The sequence below is a fragment of the Talpa occidentalis genome, unplaced genomic scaffold, assembly GCF_014898055.3.
Source record: "Talpa occidentalis isolate TD23 unplaced genomic scaffold, MPIMG_talOcc4v2.1 talOcc4.7, whole genome shotgun sequence".
Taxonomy (NCBI): domain Eukaryota; kingdom Metazoa; phylum Chordata; class Mammalia; order Eulipotyphla; family Talpidae; genus Talpa; species Talpa occidentalis.
The window spans coordinates 38,596,093-38,614,498 of record NW_023605083.1 but is presented as its reverse complement, the minus strand read 5'-3'; the positions used below and the strand labels follow the sequence as shown (position 1 = coordinate 38,614,498).

At 48.4% G+C, this 18,406-nt stretch overlaps 1 protein-coding gene and 1 long non-coding RNA gene across 2 annotated transcripts in view; one reads left to right on the top strand and one right to left on the bottom strand.

Moving 5' to 3' along the window:
• Positions 1-14,438, bottom strand: part of LOC129144931 (uncharacterized) — a 126,996-nt gene extending 112,558 nt beyond the window's left edge. The window contains exon 1 of the long non-coding RNA XR_008549772.1: positions 13,397-14,438. This is a non-coding gene — a long non-coding RNA (uncharacterized LOC129144931). The remainder of the gene's footprint in view (positions 1-13,396) is intronic.
• On the top strand, positions 7,382-8,576 carry CCL21 (C-C motif chemokine ligand 21). The gene is made up of 4 exons (XM_037495336.2): positions 7,382-7,533; positions 7,634-7,754; positions 7,843-8,025; positions 8,117-8,576. Exons 1-4 carry the CDS (start codon positions 7,467-7,469, stop codon positions 8,214-8,216), a joined length of 471 nt encoding a protein of 156 aa, XP_037351233.1. The 5' UTR covers positions 7,382-7,466; the 3' UTR covers positions 8,217-8,576.
• Positions 14,439-18,406: the final 3,968 nt, after the last annotated feature.

Sequence of the window (18,406 nt, the reverse complement as noted above, 5' to 3'; positions counted from 1 at the left end):
CTTGTCCTTTACTCCCAATCTCTGTCTCAATTGCTTGGCCTTTTGTCCTGGCCTCAAAAGCTTGGCTTGTGCTTTTAAGACAAGGACAACATCCTTTAAGATGAGGACAGCAAGGGATTCCACTGCCCTCTTCAGCAGCCCCACCCTTCACCTACACAGTGTTGCGTCGGCAACACCCCACAGGAGTCGTGCAGCAGGCTGCACAATGCAAGATGCTGCTGAACAAGCAAGATCCTGGCCTTCTTATTGATAGAATAATCAGGCAGCATCAGTCACAGGGGGTTGGACGACAAGGAGAAAAAGATGGGTGAAACTAAAGAGTGTGTTTTTGTCATCTAGGGTTGGGACGACTTAAGTCGGCTGACCAGGTAATTCTTATCTGTTTGACAACCAAGTATTGTAACCGAAACCATACCCCAGGCACCCAGCCATGGTTCTAATCTTATCAACAAGGCTTTCCACTGATTAACTTCTGCAGTCCCTTGTCATACATTGGTCCTCTGCACCCCGGGAATGTTCCCAGTCATGCTTCAGGATGCATAGCCTTCCCAGAGCGATCAAGCTTTCTGCTCTTGGTTGATTTGAAAGGAACCTTGTAAAATTTTGCTATGACTGATTGACCAGGTAGTTCTGACCTTTGTATAGGAATGCAGAACTGCAGGTAGCAATAATGGTGGCCAAATAGGCCGCTTAAGTCTAGCAGACCAACGCATATCACCCCAATCCATGAGTGTTCCCAGTTTCTTCCAACCTCTTTGATGCAGAAGACACAGACTCTAAGGGAAGAGAAAGCCAGACAGACACACCCTGTCAAGGGAACACTTGTGGGTGTTACCCAGAAATTCTTCACATGACCCTATGCTCACCACTACCAACCTCCAATTATGGCCGGGGCCATCACAGCGTGAGGACAAGGATGGCTCCTGTGTCTGCTGCAGGGAGAGGAAAGAAGGGAGCACAACCTCGAATTTGGGTGGTGATATGAAGAAGGAGCACAGTGCAGGCCTGGAAGACGCTGGTGAACACACCCTGTCAGCAGACTGAGACCAGGGAGCAGACTGACCGTCCACCCGATCTCTGGCCACTCCTGAAACTGACCAACTACCAAGGCCATCCCACACAGAGTCCTACCTCTAACCCTAAGCCTGAGTGGCCACACACTGAATAATGTCCGCATCTACACACAGCACAGAAATACCACACACCTCCGCAGGCCTGTGGCAGTTGCACTCCCAGGAACTCAGTAGCTCCTTCGGCAATAGCTGCACAGTCATCAGGGCAGCTTGGCCCCAGTGGGGTCGGGTCGGGGGGTCCTCAATCCTCAGCTGGGAACCCAGGAACACCAGGACACCCAGGCCCTTTGACCCTTGTTAGATGTACGAGCCTACAGGGGCCTGGCCCACCCCAAGCCCTGTTCCGGGACTAGCTCAACCTCTGAGCTGAAATTCCTGCCATAACCCTCTCCAGCTCTGCCTGCCAAGCTGGGAGCATCTGTTGCCCTGGAACCCCCACCAGGCGGGAGCAAATGGGCCCGGGGCTGAAGGGCATGTGGCTACTTCCCAGAGTGGGAATTTCCAGCCCCTTGCAACACCCACACCTAAGACCTTGTCCTCAACAAGTTTGGGCCTGCTGGCACTGAGGGTGAGCCGGGTCAACGGGCACACCTCTCCCCAGCTCCAGGGTCTCCGCAGAGGTGAAAGTGAGGTGAGCTAAGTTATATGTAGCTTGCTTACCCCTCACCCTTCACCCCAGGAACCAAGACCTCCATGTAACACCATCTGCCTTCATCCACCCCAGAGATTGTCATACACTACCTAGTCCCTCTCGGGAGCTCCTCGAGCAACAACCTTCAGCCACTGGACTGGAAATATTAGGAGGACACTCACATCCCACAGGTGTAGTCCCCGAGTTTCTGTGTCCCCTTCCCTAATGTCTACATCCAGCCTGGCCCAAGGACTGATATTCCCCAATCCTCATACCAAGCTTAAGGTTCAAGTGAGATGTGGGGTGGATGAGCCCAGGCCAGTGGCTGACAGCAGAGTGATGACTGGGGAGCAGCCATTTCAGAGAATGGTAACAACTCCGGTGATCACTCAGCTCCTCTCTTGTGGAGAGGACTTGTATCCGGACTCTACTCCATTCTAGGGTCCTTTATACCCTCCCCAATGCCCTCATCTGTACCCCAAGGGTCACACCCGCTGAATCCAGTGCAGTGCAGGGACTTGCCATCATCTTCTTCTTGAATAGCAGCTCCTTTTTTTTTTTTTAATTCTTTTTTTTTTTAACAATTTTTTTTTTTAAAGATTTATTTATTTATTTATACAAGCACTGGGCACAGTCAGAAGCGCGGGAGGGTGAGAGAACTCACCAGAGCCAGAGCGGGAAGCAGAGCAGGCAGAAGGACCAAAGCACACCGCTGAGGGGAGCAGCGGGCGGCAGGAGAGGTCTGCACGCCATGTGGGACCCTCCTCCGGTGGCCGGGGAGCAGCCGGGGATCGAACAGGCGCTGCAGAGGCTCCGGGCAGCCTCGCAACCCAGCGCTCAACAACCGCTGCGCCACCGGGGAGGCCCTGAATAGCAGCTCTTTCCAGCCCCCGAATTTTGTCCTGACAATTATCCTCAGCCCACAAAACCCCCACTGCTTGCTCCCCTCTGTCAGTGTCCCTAATTTAGGCTCTAAGACTCAGGAGCAAGCAGGGAGGTGCCAAAACCTCCAGGATTGAACTGTTCTGCCAATACAGTCCCAGATTCAGAGGTAGAAGCTTAGGCTATATTCCTGATAGAGCTTCCTGAATTGAGCAAAGGTCGTTAAATATGGGACTTAAATGGGCTGTAGATAACATTTGACATAAATGAGCACTGTGTTTCACAACCTGGTCCACTCCTTCCTCACCTCATAGCTCCCAATCCTTATCCTCCCATGCTGCACCATGTGGGTTGCTCCCTGACTGCCTGCGGATCAAACTCCTGCTGCAGAGGCTGCGGATAGCTTCACAGTGCTGTGCTTCACCCCTTGCGCCACCAGGGAGGTCCCCACTTTTGCTTCTTTTTTAATGACTACTATTTATTTATTTTTAACTTTTACTAATTTGCCAGTTGTTTACAAAACCATGTAATCTTGGGATCTTTTTTCTTTTCTTTTTTTTTTTTTTTTAAGGTTTATTTGTGCATACAAGAAATGGGGCACAGGCCAGAAGTGTGGGGGGTGAGAGGATTCACCAGAGACAAGTAGGGAGTAGAACAGGCAGACTGATTGAAGCACACTGCTGAGAAGAGCAGCCGGTGAGACAGGAGAGGTCTGCTGCACCATGTGGGTAGCTCCCTGGCTGGCTGGGGATTGAACTTATGGTGCAGAGGCTGCAGATGGCTTCACAGTGCTGTGCTTCACACCTTGCGCCACCAGGGAGGCCTGGGATCTTTTTTCTTAATATAGGAATTTACCCTATAAATTTCCCTCTGCTTTTGTGGCATCACATAAGCCTTGGTATGTTCCATTTCTGTTGCTTAAGGTATCTATAATTTAAAGTATTTCCCAGGGCCTTCCTGGTAGTGCAAGGGGTTAAGCACAGCACTGTGAAGCTATCCACAGCCTCCGCAGCAGGAGTTTTATCCCCAGCAGCCAGGGAGCTACCCATATGGCACAGCAGACCTCTCCTGTCTCCCCCTTGCTCCCCTCAGTAGTGAATTTCAGTAGATCTGCCAGCTCTGTTCCCCACTCTGTCTCTGGTGAATCCTCTCACCACCCCCCAACACCTCCAGCCTGTACCCCAGTTCTTGTATGCATAAATAAATAAATCTTTAAAAAAAAAGTGAAAGAAGGATCTCAAATAAGCAACTTAATTTTACACCCAAAGGAACTAGAAAAAGAACAAATTAAGGAAATATCAAAGAGCAGAGCAGAAATACATGAAATAGACTTTAAAAAAAATAAAACTAAGAGCTGATTTTTGAAAAGACAAACAAAATTAATTTAACTGAAAAAGAAAAAAAAGACTCAAAATCAAAAATAAAAGAGAGATAATAACTCCTCGTTTATTTGTTGTGAGCACACAAATACAAAGGATCATAACTAATGATCAACAATTACATGCCAATAAATTGGACAGGTTAGAAGTTGTGCTAAGTTTCTGAGAACACACATCCTACCAAAAGTGCATCATGGCTGAGAGCAGGGGCAGCGCTTGAGGCCCTGAGGCTCCACAAGTCCTGGCCACCATGAGCTCAGTGGTCATGGCTGTGTCCTGCCACTACATTCTCTCCCGGTGGAAGTTTTTCAAGTTGAATAGGCTATGAAAGCTGTGGGATACAGTAGCACAGCTTCTGGAATCGGGAGTAAAGATGGCGTCTTTTTTGGGATAGAAAAATAAACCCTTTCTAAACTTTATGAAGAAGGTTGCAGCAAACAATTTGCAAACCACATAGACAATAAGGAGTTAATACCTAAAATGCATAAGGAACTCAGACAACTCAAAAGCATGAAACAAAAATCTGAATAAAAATTGGCAAAAGACCTGAATAGACTGTTTTCCAAAGAAATAAAAAATGGCCAGCAGGTATATAAGGAGAAGCTCAGTACTACTAATCATCGGGGTGATGTACGTTAAAACCATAGCTAGATATCACCTTACACCTGTCATGAAGGCTACTGTCAAAAAGACAAGAAAAAAGTAATGTTCAAGAGGATGTAGAGAAAAGGGAATGTTTGCACACTGTGAGAATGTAAATTGGAACAGTCACTATGGAAAAGAGTATGGAGGTTTCCAAACACATTAAAACTAGAACTACCACGTGATGCAGCAATCTCACTTCTGGGTATTCATCCAAAGAAAATCACTACCTCGAAGCAACATCTACACTTCTTGCTCACTGCAGCATATTCACAATAGCCAAGATGTGGAAATGATCTAAGTATCCGTCAAAGTGTCTGATAAGACCGATGTGAGATATACGTATATAAACATATATATATTAAATCAAATATTATTCAGCTGTTAGGCAAGGAAGGGAAAACCCTGCCATTTGCAACAATGTGGATGAAACTGGAGGGGGAAATGCTAAGTAAAATAATCCAAACAGAATACTGTAGGGTATCACTTATCTGTGGAATTTTATTTTTAAACAGAAACAGAATATAATAGTGGTTGCCAGGGGTGAAGGGTGGGAAAGATGGGGAGATGTTGGTCAAAGGTTACAAGATTTCAATTACAAGATAAATAAATTTTGAGGGTGGAATGTACATTCTGGTGACTGGAGTGGACAATACCATATTGTACACTTGAAATTTGCTGAGAGAGAAGTAAATCTTACCCATTCTCACAACAAAAAAGGAAAAGAAGGGCCTCCCTGGTGGCGCAAGCAGTTGAGCGCAGTGCTGTGAAGCTGTCCGCAGCCTCTGCAGTGCTGGTTCGATCCCCGCCAGCCTCGGAGCAACCCACATGGCGAGCAGACCTCTCCTGTCTCACCCGCTGCTCCCCTTAGCAGTGTATTTCGTCAGCCTGCCTGTTCTGTTCCCCACTCTGTCTCTGGTGAATCCTCTCACCCTCCCGCACATCTGGCCTATAACCCGGTTCTTGCATAAATAAAAATAAATAAATAAATAAATTTTTAAAAAAAGGAAAAGGAAACTATGTGAAGAGATGAAGATGTTAACTCACTTGCCGGTGATAATTATTTCACAGTATATACATCTCTCAAACTATCACTTTGTATATTTTAAACATACATAATTTCACTTGTCAATTATATCTTATTAACTTTGGGGGCAAACACAGGGAAAGATCTTCATGGCCTTGGTTTGGCCATGGCCTTGAGTTGGCAATATAATAAAAGCACCAACAACAGAAAGAAAAAAACACATAAATTGGACTTTATCAAAATTTCTAAATTTTTTTAAAAGATTTAGCCATTTATGCATACAAGAACTGGGGTACAGGCCAGAGGTGTGGGAGGTGAGAGGATTCACCAGAGACAGAGTGGAGAACAGAACAGGCATGCATATCGACTGAAACACACCGCTGAGGGGAGCAGCAGGCGAGACAGGAGAGGTCTGTTGCACCATGTGGGCAGCTCCCTGGCCCGGGATGGAACTTGTGCTGTATTGGCTGCAGATAGCTTCATAGGTTGCTTCTTAACCCCTTGCGCCACCAGGGAGGCCCCAAATTTTTACATTTTTTAAGTTTGTGTATCAGAGGACATGATCAAGACAGTGAAAAGAGCTTTTGCTACATCTAGTATGAGAATGAAGACCATTCTCAGCACTCTGTGCACATTCCAAAAAATGTGGACATCCCCCGAGGGGTCGCACAAATATAGTGAAGGGCCTCAGAGGCACCTGTGGAGGGGCTTCAGCCTCATCGATGTCAAACTCCATCTCTTTGGAAAGAAAAAGAGGATCTGGACTGACAAATGGTGGAGAAATAGAAAGGAACTGGCGACTGCTGGCACCCTCTGAGGTCACATAGAGAACATGGTCAAGGAGGTTACGCTGCACTACCCTTTCAAGGTGCAGTCCATGTGCACGCACCTTCCCATCACACTTATTCAGGGGAGTGGCTCTCTTGTTGAAATCTGAAATTTCTTGGGTGAAAAATACATTTGCAAGGTTCAAATGAGGGTAGGCATTGCTTGTTCAATATGTCAAGCTCAGAAAGATGAGCTAATTATTGAGGGAAATGACATTAAAATTGTACAGGATTCAGCCAGTTACAACAGTTAAAAACAATGGTACTGGGAAACTTGGGGATGGTATCTAAGTCTCCAAAAAAGGAACAGTTCAGTGGGCTGTTAAATAAGATTTAAGTTGTCCAGGTACAGAAACAGCAGGGTACTGGGTGATTCCTCAGACCTATTTGTGATTTATCTTCAAGATGCAATAAAAGTCGTTATTGATTTGGGAGAAACAAAGAGAGCGAAAAGACAATGCACGGAATGGGAGGCTGTATTTGCAAATCATGCATCTGATAAGGCTCTATCATCCAGAAGGCACAAAGAACTCTTACAATTCAATAATCAGATTTGCATTTTAGAAATGGACCTCAATCTGCCGGCGGGGAAGGAGGGAGCCCAGAGCCTGTGGAACAGGGAGGCGGTGCTCAGTGATCTGGGGAGAGGAGGTGAGGTCTGCACCAAATAGTGACTGGGGATAAAAGAAAGACCTGATGGATTCAACTGACATTGAATTCACATTTACGAGATAGTGCAGGAAAGAGGGTTGGGGACTGGCTGGCTGCATGAAGTCTCATTTCCTGCATACTAGTGAGGCTGGATGCCAAGACATGCTCTCTCTTTCAGGAAGGAAAAAGGAGGGAGATTCCTATTTTTGCCTGGACAGAACTGCTGTGGGTGGGGGAAGTGAGAGCCTGCCTCGATAAATAGGGAGCGGAACAGTCCCAACCCACACACGGACCCCCCAGCTAGCAGTCATTCACCTGGCCCACAGCACTGGCCTCATACCCTCTGCCACAGCCATGACTCAGTCACTGGCTCTGAGCCTCCTTGTCTTGGTCCTGGCCTTCTGCATCCCCCAGACCCAAGGTACCAAGGAGAGGGTTGCCTAGGATGGGGGCAAGGGGCTGGCGAGGCCTGGGTGGGAGTCTGCAAGCAGCCCCTGGCTCCTGTGAACCCCACCCTGCAGGCAATGATGGAGGAGCACAGGACTGTTGCCTCAGGTACAGCATCAGGAAGATTCCTGCCAATGTTGTCCGCAGCTACCGGAAGCAGGAACCAAGCTTGGGCTGCCCCATCTCGGCAATCCTGTGAGTGGGTATGAGGGGCTGGCTGCCTGCAGCAGCTAAGTGGGGCGGGCTAGGTAGGCAAAGCCAACACAGGCTTGCTAACCCCCAGGTTCTCGCCTCGGAAGCGCTCTCAGCCAGAGCTCTGTGCTGACCCTAAGATGGACTGGGTGCAGCAGCTGATGAAGCGCCTCGACAAGCCACCAGCCCCACGGAAGCAAGGCCAGGGCTGTAAGAAGGACAAGGCGGGGTCCAAGCCTGGCAAGAAGGGGAAAGCCTCCAAAGGCTGTAAAAGGTAAAGAAGGTGAAGAAGCGGTGGGGAAGGGGGGGTGGGGACAAGAGGGGAACCTCAGTTGGCCCCTCACACTCCTTTTCTGTCCTCTCAGGTCTGAGCGGCCACAGGCCACCAAAGGGCTTGGAGTCCCGGAGGCCCCACCAACCTCACCAGGGCTGGAGCTCCGACCCAAGGAACAAGAAGTGAACTAAGAAAGGGAAGAACAAGGGCCTCAGAGTGCCCCCCGCCCCATGCTGGCTTTGCCACATCCCTTCTCCTGCTTGAACCATCGCAAACACCCATCTGTGCTTGCAGTCCTAACCTGCATAGCTGAGCTGCGCACGCCAGGCCAGGCCTGGAGAGGCAGAAGAGGGAGAGTCTCCCAGGAAGTGTGAGAGGAGGCAGCAGGACTGTCCCCTCTGAGGAGAAAAGGTCACCCAGGACCCTGGACCTGAGCCTGCTCCCCATGGCACCTCAAGCCTTCCTTGTAAATATGATCGATAGCTAACTGAATAAAAAGCTGTCCTCGCCTCCCGCCCTAGGATCTGTTGTTGTGTATTTGTGTCATAAGAAAGACAGGGGCCCAAGCTCTGAGGCCCCAGGGAAGCGCTCAGGCGGGTGAATTCTGTTCTCACCAAACCCAAGCCCTTCCTCATCTCCCAGGTGCCAAGACCAATCGGCAGCAGAGGGGAGGCTGATGGGCAGGGCATGACCTGGTCTCTCTGGGTCCATAGAGAGATGGTGCACCCAGAGCACCCAGGAGCCCGAGCAGCTCTGCGGCTTTTTGAGGCCTTGAAGAAATCCCCTCTCTGGTTATGACCGGCAGCTTCTCACCCCAGGAGTGACCTCCATCACGTCCTGCCTCTACCAGGAATGCCTCCCCTTTCTTTTCGGGCCTACTGAGCACAAATCTCCAAGGACCTCTTTGGAAGGGTCTCCAGGAGGGGGGCTGGAGCCTGGGGCTGCCTGTGAAACAGGCAGAGGAAAGTTCTACTGAAACCTACAGCCACTCTGTCCCAGCCTGGCAGCCTTTTGGAACCCCCATCCCCTCCCAAAAATCCTAGAGGACGTCCCACCTCCCCATTCAATGAAGCCCTCCCCTGGCTCTCCTTCTTTACCGAGGCTAGATACTCTCTCATGTTTGTTTGTTTGTTTTTAAAGAGGCATGTATTTTTATTTATTTATTTGTTTGTTTGTTTATTTATACAAGCACTGGGTACAGTCAGAAGCGGGAAGCACGGGAGGGTGAGAGAACTCACCAGAGTCAGAGCGGGGAGCAGAGCAGGCAGAAGGACCCAAGGAAGCACGGGAGGGTGAGAGAACTCACCAGAGTCAGAGCGGGGAGCAGAGCAGGCAGAAGGACCCAAGTACACTGCTGAGGGGAGCAGCGGGCGGCAGGAGAGGTCTGCGCGCCATGTGGGACCCTCCTCCAGTGGCCGGGGAGCTGCCGGGGATCGAACCGGGGATCGAACCGGGGATCGAACCGGGGATCGAACCGGGGATCGAACCGGGGATCGAACCGGGGATCGAACCGGCGCTGCAGAGGCCGCGGGCAGCTTCGCAACCCAGCGTTCAACCGCTGCGCCACCGGGGAGGCCCTACTCTCTCATCTTATCTGGGCTTCTTGATCCCTCAGAGTTCTTCAGGGGAGACAGACCCTGTCCCTCCCCTTTTTTCCTCCTGTCTCACCTGACTGGGTCTCAGGATCTCTGTACCCTCCTGAGGGCAAAGAATATGCCTCCTCTGGTAGGTATCTGAAATCCCAGAATTCAGAAGTAAATCCATTTTCTTTACAAAAAATAATTTCAGCCTGGTTCTCCTCTACCTTTTCTTCTCCAGAGCAGGAATTCTTATCCCCCCCAAGCCCCCCAGAAAGGAGAGCCCTCTGATTGTGGCCAGGCGAAATGGGAAAAAAAGGGGACAGATCCTGGGAGAAGGGCAAGAAGCTGGAGGTAACTGCCCCACCACCTTTTCTTTCCCGGGATCCTGAATACACCCCAGCGCTTAGCACTCGTCATGAAGCCGTTTGAGTATTAGATGAGGCAGATAAGAACTCAAGAGTGATCTTTGTCTACAAACCCCGATGTACAAGAAGTAGCTTATTTCAAAAATGTTATCTCAATGGACTCAATTCCCACTCCAATCCCCTGAGCCTGAGTGCTTCATGAGAAATTCCACATTGGGCGCTCAGGACCCCGTCTGCTGAGGGCTGTGCAAAGCTCACAGAAACATCAAGGAAGGGGGAGACTTTCTATCTGCTCCCCACACCACCCTACTATTGGACATCAGTCTCACTAGTAAATGCTGTGATCCCTGGGGTCCCAGCAGGTGTGACTCTTCAGGTGCAGACTCTCAAACTCTTCACTTGGTTCCACATTTAAGATGTGGAAATTCAGATATGAAAGCTCTGGGCTTAAACCTGACCACCCCAGACACCCCATCTCCAGGGCCAACTTCTGAGGCCCTGTCACTTGCCTCATCACAATCAGGGAGCAGAAGCCATCACCCACACTCCAACCTCCTCCATGGTCTTATCAAAATCCTCCCTCTCCCTGCGCCTCCAGGACATAACCTCTTTCCAAGTTTACTTTAAATTTTTACACAGGGGCCTCCTCTGGTGGCGCAGGCGGTTAAGCGCAGCGCTGTGAAGCTGTGAAGCTGTGAAGCTGTCCGCAGCCTCTGCAGCAGGTTTCATCCTGGCTGGCAAGAATCCCACATGGTGCGGCAGACCTCTCCTGTCTCGCCCGCTGCTCCCCTCAGCAGTGTATTTCAGTCAGTCTGCCTGTTCTGCTCCCTGCTCTGTCTCTGGTGAATCCTCTTACACTCCAGCGCATCTGGCCTGTACCCCGGTTCTTGTATGCATGAGTAAATAAATCTTTGAAAAAAAATTTTAAAAAACCTTTACACAAGGTAAAGGGGACTTTGACATCAGGATGCCTCTACTCTCAGCTTTGTCAAAGCACTTGCTCATTCTAAAGAGAAAAACAGAACAAACAAAACTCCTGTTATCCTAAGTTATCCTGCCACACTTGCATGCCTGTCATTCACCGCAAGCTGTGGTGGCATGTGGTGTGTTGTTTATTTCATGAGAGAATGAGTGTCCCCTCTCCTTGTCACTGTCATCTTTGACAAGGTTGACCTGTTCTTTCTGTTAAGTGCATACTTTTTTTAAAAACACAAATAATACATACTCATGACTTTAGAAAATAGCAAAAAGAATCAATAGCTTATTCTTTTTTTTTAATTTTTGACTTTTAGAGGTTTTTTTGTTTTTGATTTTTTGCATAGAAGAACTGGGGTGTAGGTCAGAGGTGTGAGGGGTTGGGAGGAAGATTCACAGAGACAGAGTAGGGAGCAGAACAGGTGGACTGACTGAAATACATTGCTAACATGAGGTAGCAATGCTAACATGAGGTAAGGTCTGCTGCGCTATTTAGCTTAGCTCCCTGACTGAGACTTAACCCCTAGGCCACCAGGGAGGCCCCAAGGGCTTATTCTTAACAATGATTTCATGCTACTTTTTAAAAAAATATTCCTTTATTGTAAGATTTTTGTTTTATTTATTTTTGCGTAGAAGAACTGGGGTATAGGACTGAAGTACAGTAGTGAGAAGATTCACCAGGGGCAGATCCACTGAAATACACTGCTAACAGGAGCAGTGGGCGAAACAGGAGAGGTCTGCTGCACCATGTGGGTTAGCATCCTGGCCAAGGATCGAACTGTCGCATAAGGCCTTCATGATGGTAGTGCCGAGACTTAAGCTGTCTCTTCCAGGAATTAGTACTGTGTGTCTAAGTACTTTGTCCAGACCTCTGTCTCTTGATTTATCTATTTTAAAAGTTACCAACTGGATTTCTATTATAAAAAGTGGAGACTTAGCTCTCTAACCACCTCTCCTCTCTTGTCACTTCCCTCTAAATATCATTCCACTATATTTATATCATGGTCAGAGTTTATATTACTATGAGCAGGTAAATACTGCTCACTGCAAAGGCAAAGACCTGTACTACACTTACTTTTCTTTTGTCACTCAGCTATTTGTTTTTCTTAAAGGTTCTAATTTCGATTCCTTAAAAAAAAAAACACAAAAAAAACTTTTTGCCTTTATCATAGCCTCAGCATTTTCAAAAGCTTCATCATATGAGGTAGATGAAAGACCTAGTGTTTAAAATAATAGAGGAAAATATAGAAAAATGGGGTACCAGCACAGAATATAGGTGCTTATAATCTTAAAGGTAGAAAAGAACTTCTTGAACAAGAGGTAAAGCCATTAAATACAAACCATAAGGGAAGAGATCAATACCATTAAATTCAAAGACAACAGGAGTTCAGGATAAGGATAGCAAATTAAATACATGCATTTATATTCACTCCTTCCTGAGCTCTACCAAAAACTGCAATAAAAGTTTCTAGTGCATGTGTGTGTAAAAGCATAAAGCTACAAGGAGCCAAATGGGAAAGGAGATTATGGTTAATTTTCCAGAAGACTGGTGCTTAGACAAGTAAATATTTAGCAAAAGTTAAGTACAAAAGATAAAACGAAATCATAAATTTGAAGGATTTCCAATGCCTTGCTCATGCATATGATAAAAATAAATTTTTGCTGAATACTAAACTGTCATTGTTCAACAGAAAGACAGTGACTGCTGTATGACATGTAAAAAGAAAAGAGGAAAAAAATTCTAAAGATCTGTCACCCCCATAATTACAAAGTCATCATCCCCCCAAATTATGAAAACTCATTGGAATCCTGAGTTTTCTTCAACACTGAACTACCAAAGCAATCCTTTGCCTTAAAACTGAGATATCATCATCTTCTAGCAAGGTCATCCTCAGTGCCCTCCAGAAAATTACCAATACCATGTTTATAAAAGATTTCACCGCTATCACTTCCACAAAAAGAAAACACACACTCATGAAATGGGGCGGGGGGGGGGGGGGCGGCTCCTTCTTGCCAGTGTTGACTCAGAATCTGAAGTCCCCTGCTTCCCCTCCTTATTCATGAATCCTTCAAGGGCTTCTTCTATACAAATATAAGTGATGGACAGGACTAGTAAGATGTCTTGGAATTACAGCTAATGGAATTGTCTTAACCTCAGTCATAGGAAGCTAAAAGTAATTCCAAGCTAAGCAGCCAAATTTAGCACCACACACCCACCCCATGAAACCTGGGGTCACACTTTGGCTAGCCACCATCTCATTCTCTACTCATCCACCAGCCCGTTAGAGGAATGTGATCACCAATAACACTTAGGTTTTCTTTTGATAGCTTCCTTTTAGAGATTAAAAATGAGACACTTGGCATTTTTCTGCCTTGCTTTAACGGTATAGGAGGATCAAAGGGACTAGGTCTGTACTTGCTATTTATGAAAGTTAAAAATTATTTTGTTACCTTGCTTTAATCGTTTGCTTGTGAAACATGTCTTCAGTTTCAGCCGGCTTCTTTTGTGAAGTTCCTTCCACATCCAGGTGTTATTTCTCCATGTGATTTGGGACAAAATGTTGTTCGGTTACAATCATCAATGCTTCTGTCCTTTGACATCAATCTTATGCAATGAATTGCCATTTTTGTGCATGCTGAAATTACCAGGCCTCGTTTCCTAAAGCCTCTATCTGTAATTCTTCTAGTGGTGTCTACAATTCCCTTGCAGAGATTGTATTAGTTCTATCAGGAAGCTGAAAACTTGCTTTTCTTCAAGATATCCATTTCTCAGTCAGTGGCAAGCCAAAGGGCCCCAGGGAAACTCGGCTGTCATGTTCTTGAAGACTTTGCGTAGAACCGTGGATCGTGCTAATAGCAATTTTCGATCCAAATATTAAGAGATCAAGAGAATTCCACTTCTGATCACTTGAGCTGCCGGCTGCAATTTCGATTCCGAATACACCCGCGGCCCGCCCGCCTACCTAGTAACTCCACAGGCTGCGAGTCTCTTTGTCCCGCGCCGCCACCAGGTGGCAGCTGGTCGCCTGCAACCTCCCTCCGCTGACCGCGAACCGCGGGCTTGTGGGCTGACATTTCTGTTCTCCTGTCCTTAATCTCACTGAAAAAAATTTTTTTTAATTTTGTTATTCTCAAATGAATCCCATGCAAGGTTAGAGGTCTAGCACTTTCCTAGGTCACTTATGACAAAAGCTGAACAAGGGTTCTCGGCGCGTCCAGGGGGAAGCCCTTCGTCCGCGGGCGCTGAGCATCTCGCCTGGCACAGTTGGACTCACAATCACCCTCCACTGGATAAAGAAAGCGTTTCTTAGACTCGACACCGTAATTAAACGGTTTAAAGAACCGATGGGGGGGGTTATTGGCGCGGCAAAGGGAGTGCGGGGGTGTGTGAACTTCCTTCAGCCTTTCAGGCGAACATGATGTCGGGTCTTCAGTGCCGGCGCCCGCACCCCGGCCGAGCCGGGCACACCGGGGTGGGGAGGACCCGTGTCGGCTGACGAACACCAGCCTCCGCCCGCGCGCCTCGGCTCGCCGAACGCCGGCGGCTTCCCGGCCCCGAACGGCGGCGAGGTGGCCCGAGGGCCCGGGTGTGGGCCCCGGTAACGGCCGCCGGGGAACTTCCGGGCCAGGCCCACCCGGCGCGGCCCACCCGCGGGTCCCGGCCCCCGCACTTCCGGCCCGGGCGCGGGGACCCTCGGGCGCGGGGACCCTCGGGCGCGGGGACCCTCGGGCGCGGGGACCCTCGGGCGCGGGGACCCTCGGGCGCGGGGGCCGTGGGAATGGCGAGGCCTGGAGTGAAGTGAGCCCCTGGGGCCGCGCCAGCCCCAGAGTTTGGTTCCGCCCTCACCCCGCCCCTGCTCCAGCACCCACAGACGGCCGGAGGCGCGCCCCGTTCTAGGGCTTCTCTTCACAGGCTGTGGCACCCTCTGCAGGCCTGGGAGAGAGGACACATCGGCACACACACACACACACACATAGAGGACACATCGGCACACACACACACACACACACACCCCGGACACGCCAATTACGCACACAATTCAGGATATGCCTAACCACACGCCAACAAATACTAAGCATAGGCGAGGGTCTCCCCTCACAATCATTCACGCCCTGGCCCCGGGCCCCTAGCACAGACTCGCTGATTTCCCCAGGTCTAGCTGTTGCTCTCCTGCCGGATGGCTCAGGTTCCTCCGTCCAAGATGTCTGACCCCTGCGACTTGGAATTGGTCCGACTGAAGAGCATGAAGGCCAGGCAGGCTCCTTGAAGGAGGATGGACCGGGCAGGGCTGAGAGCCCTGAGCTGGAACCCGAGGTGTCCAGAGCTCATGCTGTTATAGGGCAGCCCGGATATTGAACGGGTTCCTGGCTGTGGGTCCTCACCCGGCCTTAAAAGGGACTTATGAATACTCCACTACAGGCACACACAAAAGGTTAATAAAAGGTTTATTTACAAGGGAAAGGAAATAAGGAAAATGTTCAACTCAGGGAGAAAATAGGGAAATAAAGTCTTTAATGCGTCCTACCCGATCCGCCGACCTGGAAACCCCAAAAGCACTCTCCGAGCTGGCAGGTCGCTGCAACCTGGCGGAGAGTCAAAATGGGGGACCCCTCCAAAGCCCACGTGTCTGGCTTTATACCAACCTGGCTGCTTAACCCCACCCTCAGGTCGCCTTTGGTGGTGATGGGATTTGGAGTTCCCAGTGTCTTTGGCTTTGGCCTGGGGTGGGGGTGGCGTCCACAAAGCCTGTATGGAATTAGCTTTAGGACATCCTTTCCCCCTAACAGTCCCACAAAAGCGACCTGACTGGGAAGAGGATGAAATAGGTGAAGCACACTGAGGGCTGCGTGGGTGTAGGCAAAACCCATTTCAAACCCACCTCCCTGGTCTTCAGCCCTCACCCCCATTAGTCTAAAGGGAGTGGGTGCCTTCAACCTTCCAACCTTGAGGCCTGTGTCCTCTCCCTTGTGCCATGCTGATGGGTACCATCATAAACCCTCACCAAATCCATAGAGTCTACCTTCAAAATATTTCCAGAATGACTATTTCTCATCAACTCCCATCAACATCATGTCCCCCCTGCATTATTGTAATAACCTCCAACCTGGTCTCCATGCTTCCAGTCTTTTTTTTTTTCTCAGATTTATTTTATTTTTTATTTATGCATAGAAGAACTGGGGTGTAGGCCAGATGTGCAGGAGGTGAGAGGATTTACCAGAGACAGAACAGGGAGCAGAACAGGTGGATTCACTGCAATACACTGCTCAGCACTGCTCAGGGGAGCAGCAGGTAAGACAGGAGAGATTTGCTGCACCATGTGGGTTAGCTCCCTGGCCAGGCTCGAATTCAGGCCAAGCAGTGATAGTGCTGAGGCCTGAGTAACCCCTAGGCCACCAGGGAGACCCCATGCTTGCATTCTTGCATCACTTTGGCCTACTCTGCATCTGACAGCCAGAACCACCTATAAAATATGTCAGATTATGTCACGCCTCTGTTCAAAACTCCTCCTTCCAACTTCTCACTCACAGTAAGACAAACCCTAAAAAGGCCTACAAAGGCCAATGTTATCTGGCCCCTGCTATCTGTGCCTCCTACCACTCTAGGCTTTGCCTTTGGCCTCTGATAACAGCTGCCTTAAATGCATCCTTGCCTCAAAAGTTTCATACCTAGAATCTTCCCCAGATCTCTGCATGGCTCTCTCCCTCCCCTTCAGATCAGCTCTCCACTCCAATGTTACCAGTAAAGGCTTACCACTCTCCCCAAATATTCCCTCCCTAGCCCTCTGGCCTTCTTTGTTTTTCTTCATAACCCTATTGCCATCCCACACAATATATCTTTTTCTTGTTTGTTTTGTTGCCTATCACCTTCATTAGAATAAAAATTCTGCAAGAGTTTTGTTTACTGTATTCTAGTGCCAAGAACAGTGTCTGGAACATAGGATGGCCTAAATAAATATTCATAGAATGAAAGTGGTACAGACGCCTTGTTTATTATTATTTCACTCTTTTGTGTGGATTCTCAGGATCTTTCCCAACAAGGGTTCTAGGCAGAAAATACTGAAATTTAATTGAAACTTCTGTGCCAGCTATGCACTATACTATCAATCAGAACTTGCACAAAAAGGTTTAATGGAAAGGAATTTAATGATGGGACCATTTACAGAGGTGACGGCAGGGACCTTGCGGTCAGCCACTACACATGAATCAGTGTCACTCCAAATCTCATGCCATCTCTTCTTCCTGGCAAAGTAGACATTAAGTGTACTTCCTGAAATTCTGCCACTGAGACCACTTACCTTCATCATTGCCATGGATGGGACGATAAACGGCTGCGACTTCTGACTTTTGTTAGCATGCATTAGAGGCCCATCTGAAAATCAAGGTTAAGCCTTTTATCCCTATCTTAACTGTAGAAAACTTCTCCAAAATGGCATAAGTGTTATCAGGAAAAGAAGCAGTAAACAATATAAGAAGGGATCTGAACCACCTGTACACACTTTCTTTTTTTAAGATTTATTTAATTTTTGCATACAAGAGCTGGGGTATAAGTCAGAGGTATGAGGGGGTGAGAGGATTCACCAGAAACAGAGTGGGGAGCAGAACAGGCAGATTGACTGAAATACACTGCTGAGGGGAGCAGCAGGTGAGACAGGAAAGGTCTGCTGCCCCTTTGGCCCCAGTTCCTTTTGCTGCAGTGGCTGTTGATAGCTTCAGAGTGCTGACACTTAGCCGCTTGTGCCCCCACCTGCTTGAGTTTTACTCATTCCTTCTGAAACTTCTAAGGCCTGGTCTGTATATGTAACAGCATGGTCCCCAGGAAAAGGGGAGATTCCAGTTTCCCTGCCCCACCCAAGGAAGGGTGGAGCTAAGCAGGGAGAAGGAGAAGCTGGAGAGGAACCTGGAGAAGGAAGGAAGAAGCATGGAGAACCAGAAGGAGTGCAGGAGGAGGCACATGGAGCAGAGAGACATGTGAAGAAGCTGTGCTTGCTTTTTGGTCCTCGACTGGTTGAAACAGATGTAGGTGAGAGACCCATGGGGAGGTTAACGATGGCAGCTTTGATTTTGATTTTGATTTTGTTCTTTTCCTTCCAGACTTACTGGCCCCTTCTGCCCCTTTCCTATGGGTCCCCACCAGAAGGCGCTTTAGACTTGTGGCAAGCTTTCAGGCCTTGCTTTGGGCCAACCCTGTTTGGCTGGGCATTTACCCATGAGGGGACAGGTAACTTCGGGAACCTGAGTTGAAAACTTTATTCTTTCCCTTTTCTGTATTGCACACTAATTGTATTTAAGTTCCTTTCCATTGAAGGTCTTACACACTAGAGTATGTTTTGTCTGGATGCAGCAGATGACAGAACCTATTTAGAGCAGGTAGGTTCGGCGATTCTAGGGTGCTCCTCTCCCTGCCCTCTAACATATGTAAAATGTCCATCTCACCAGGGCATACTGATGAGCACATCAGCT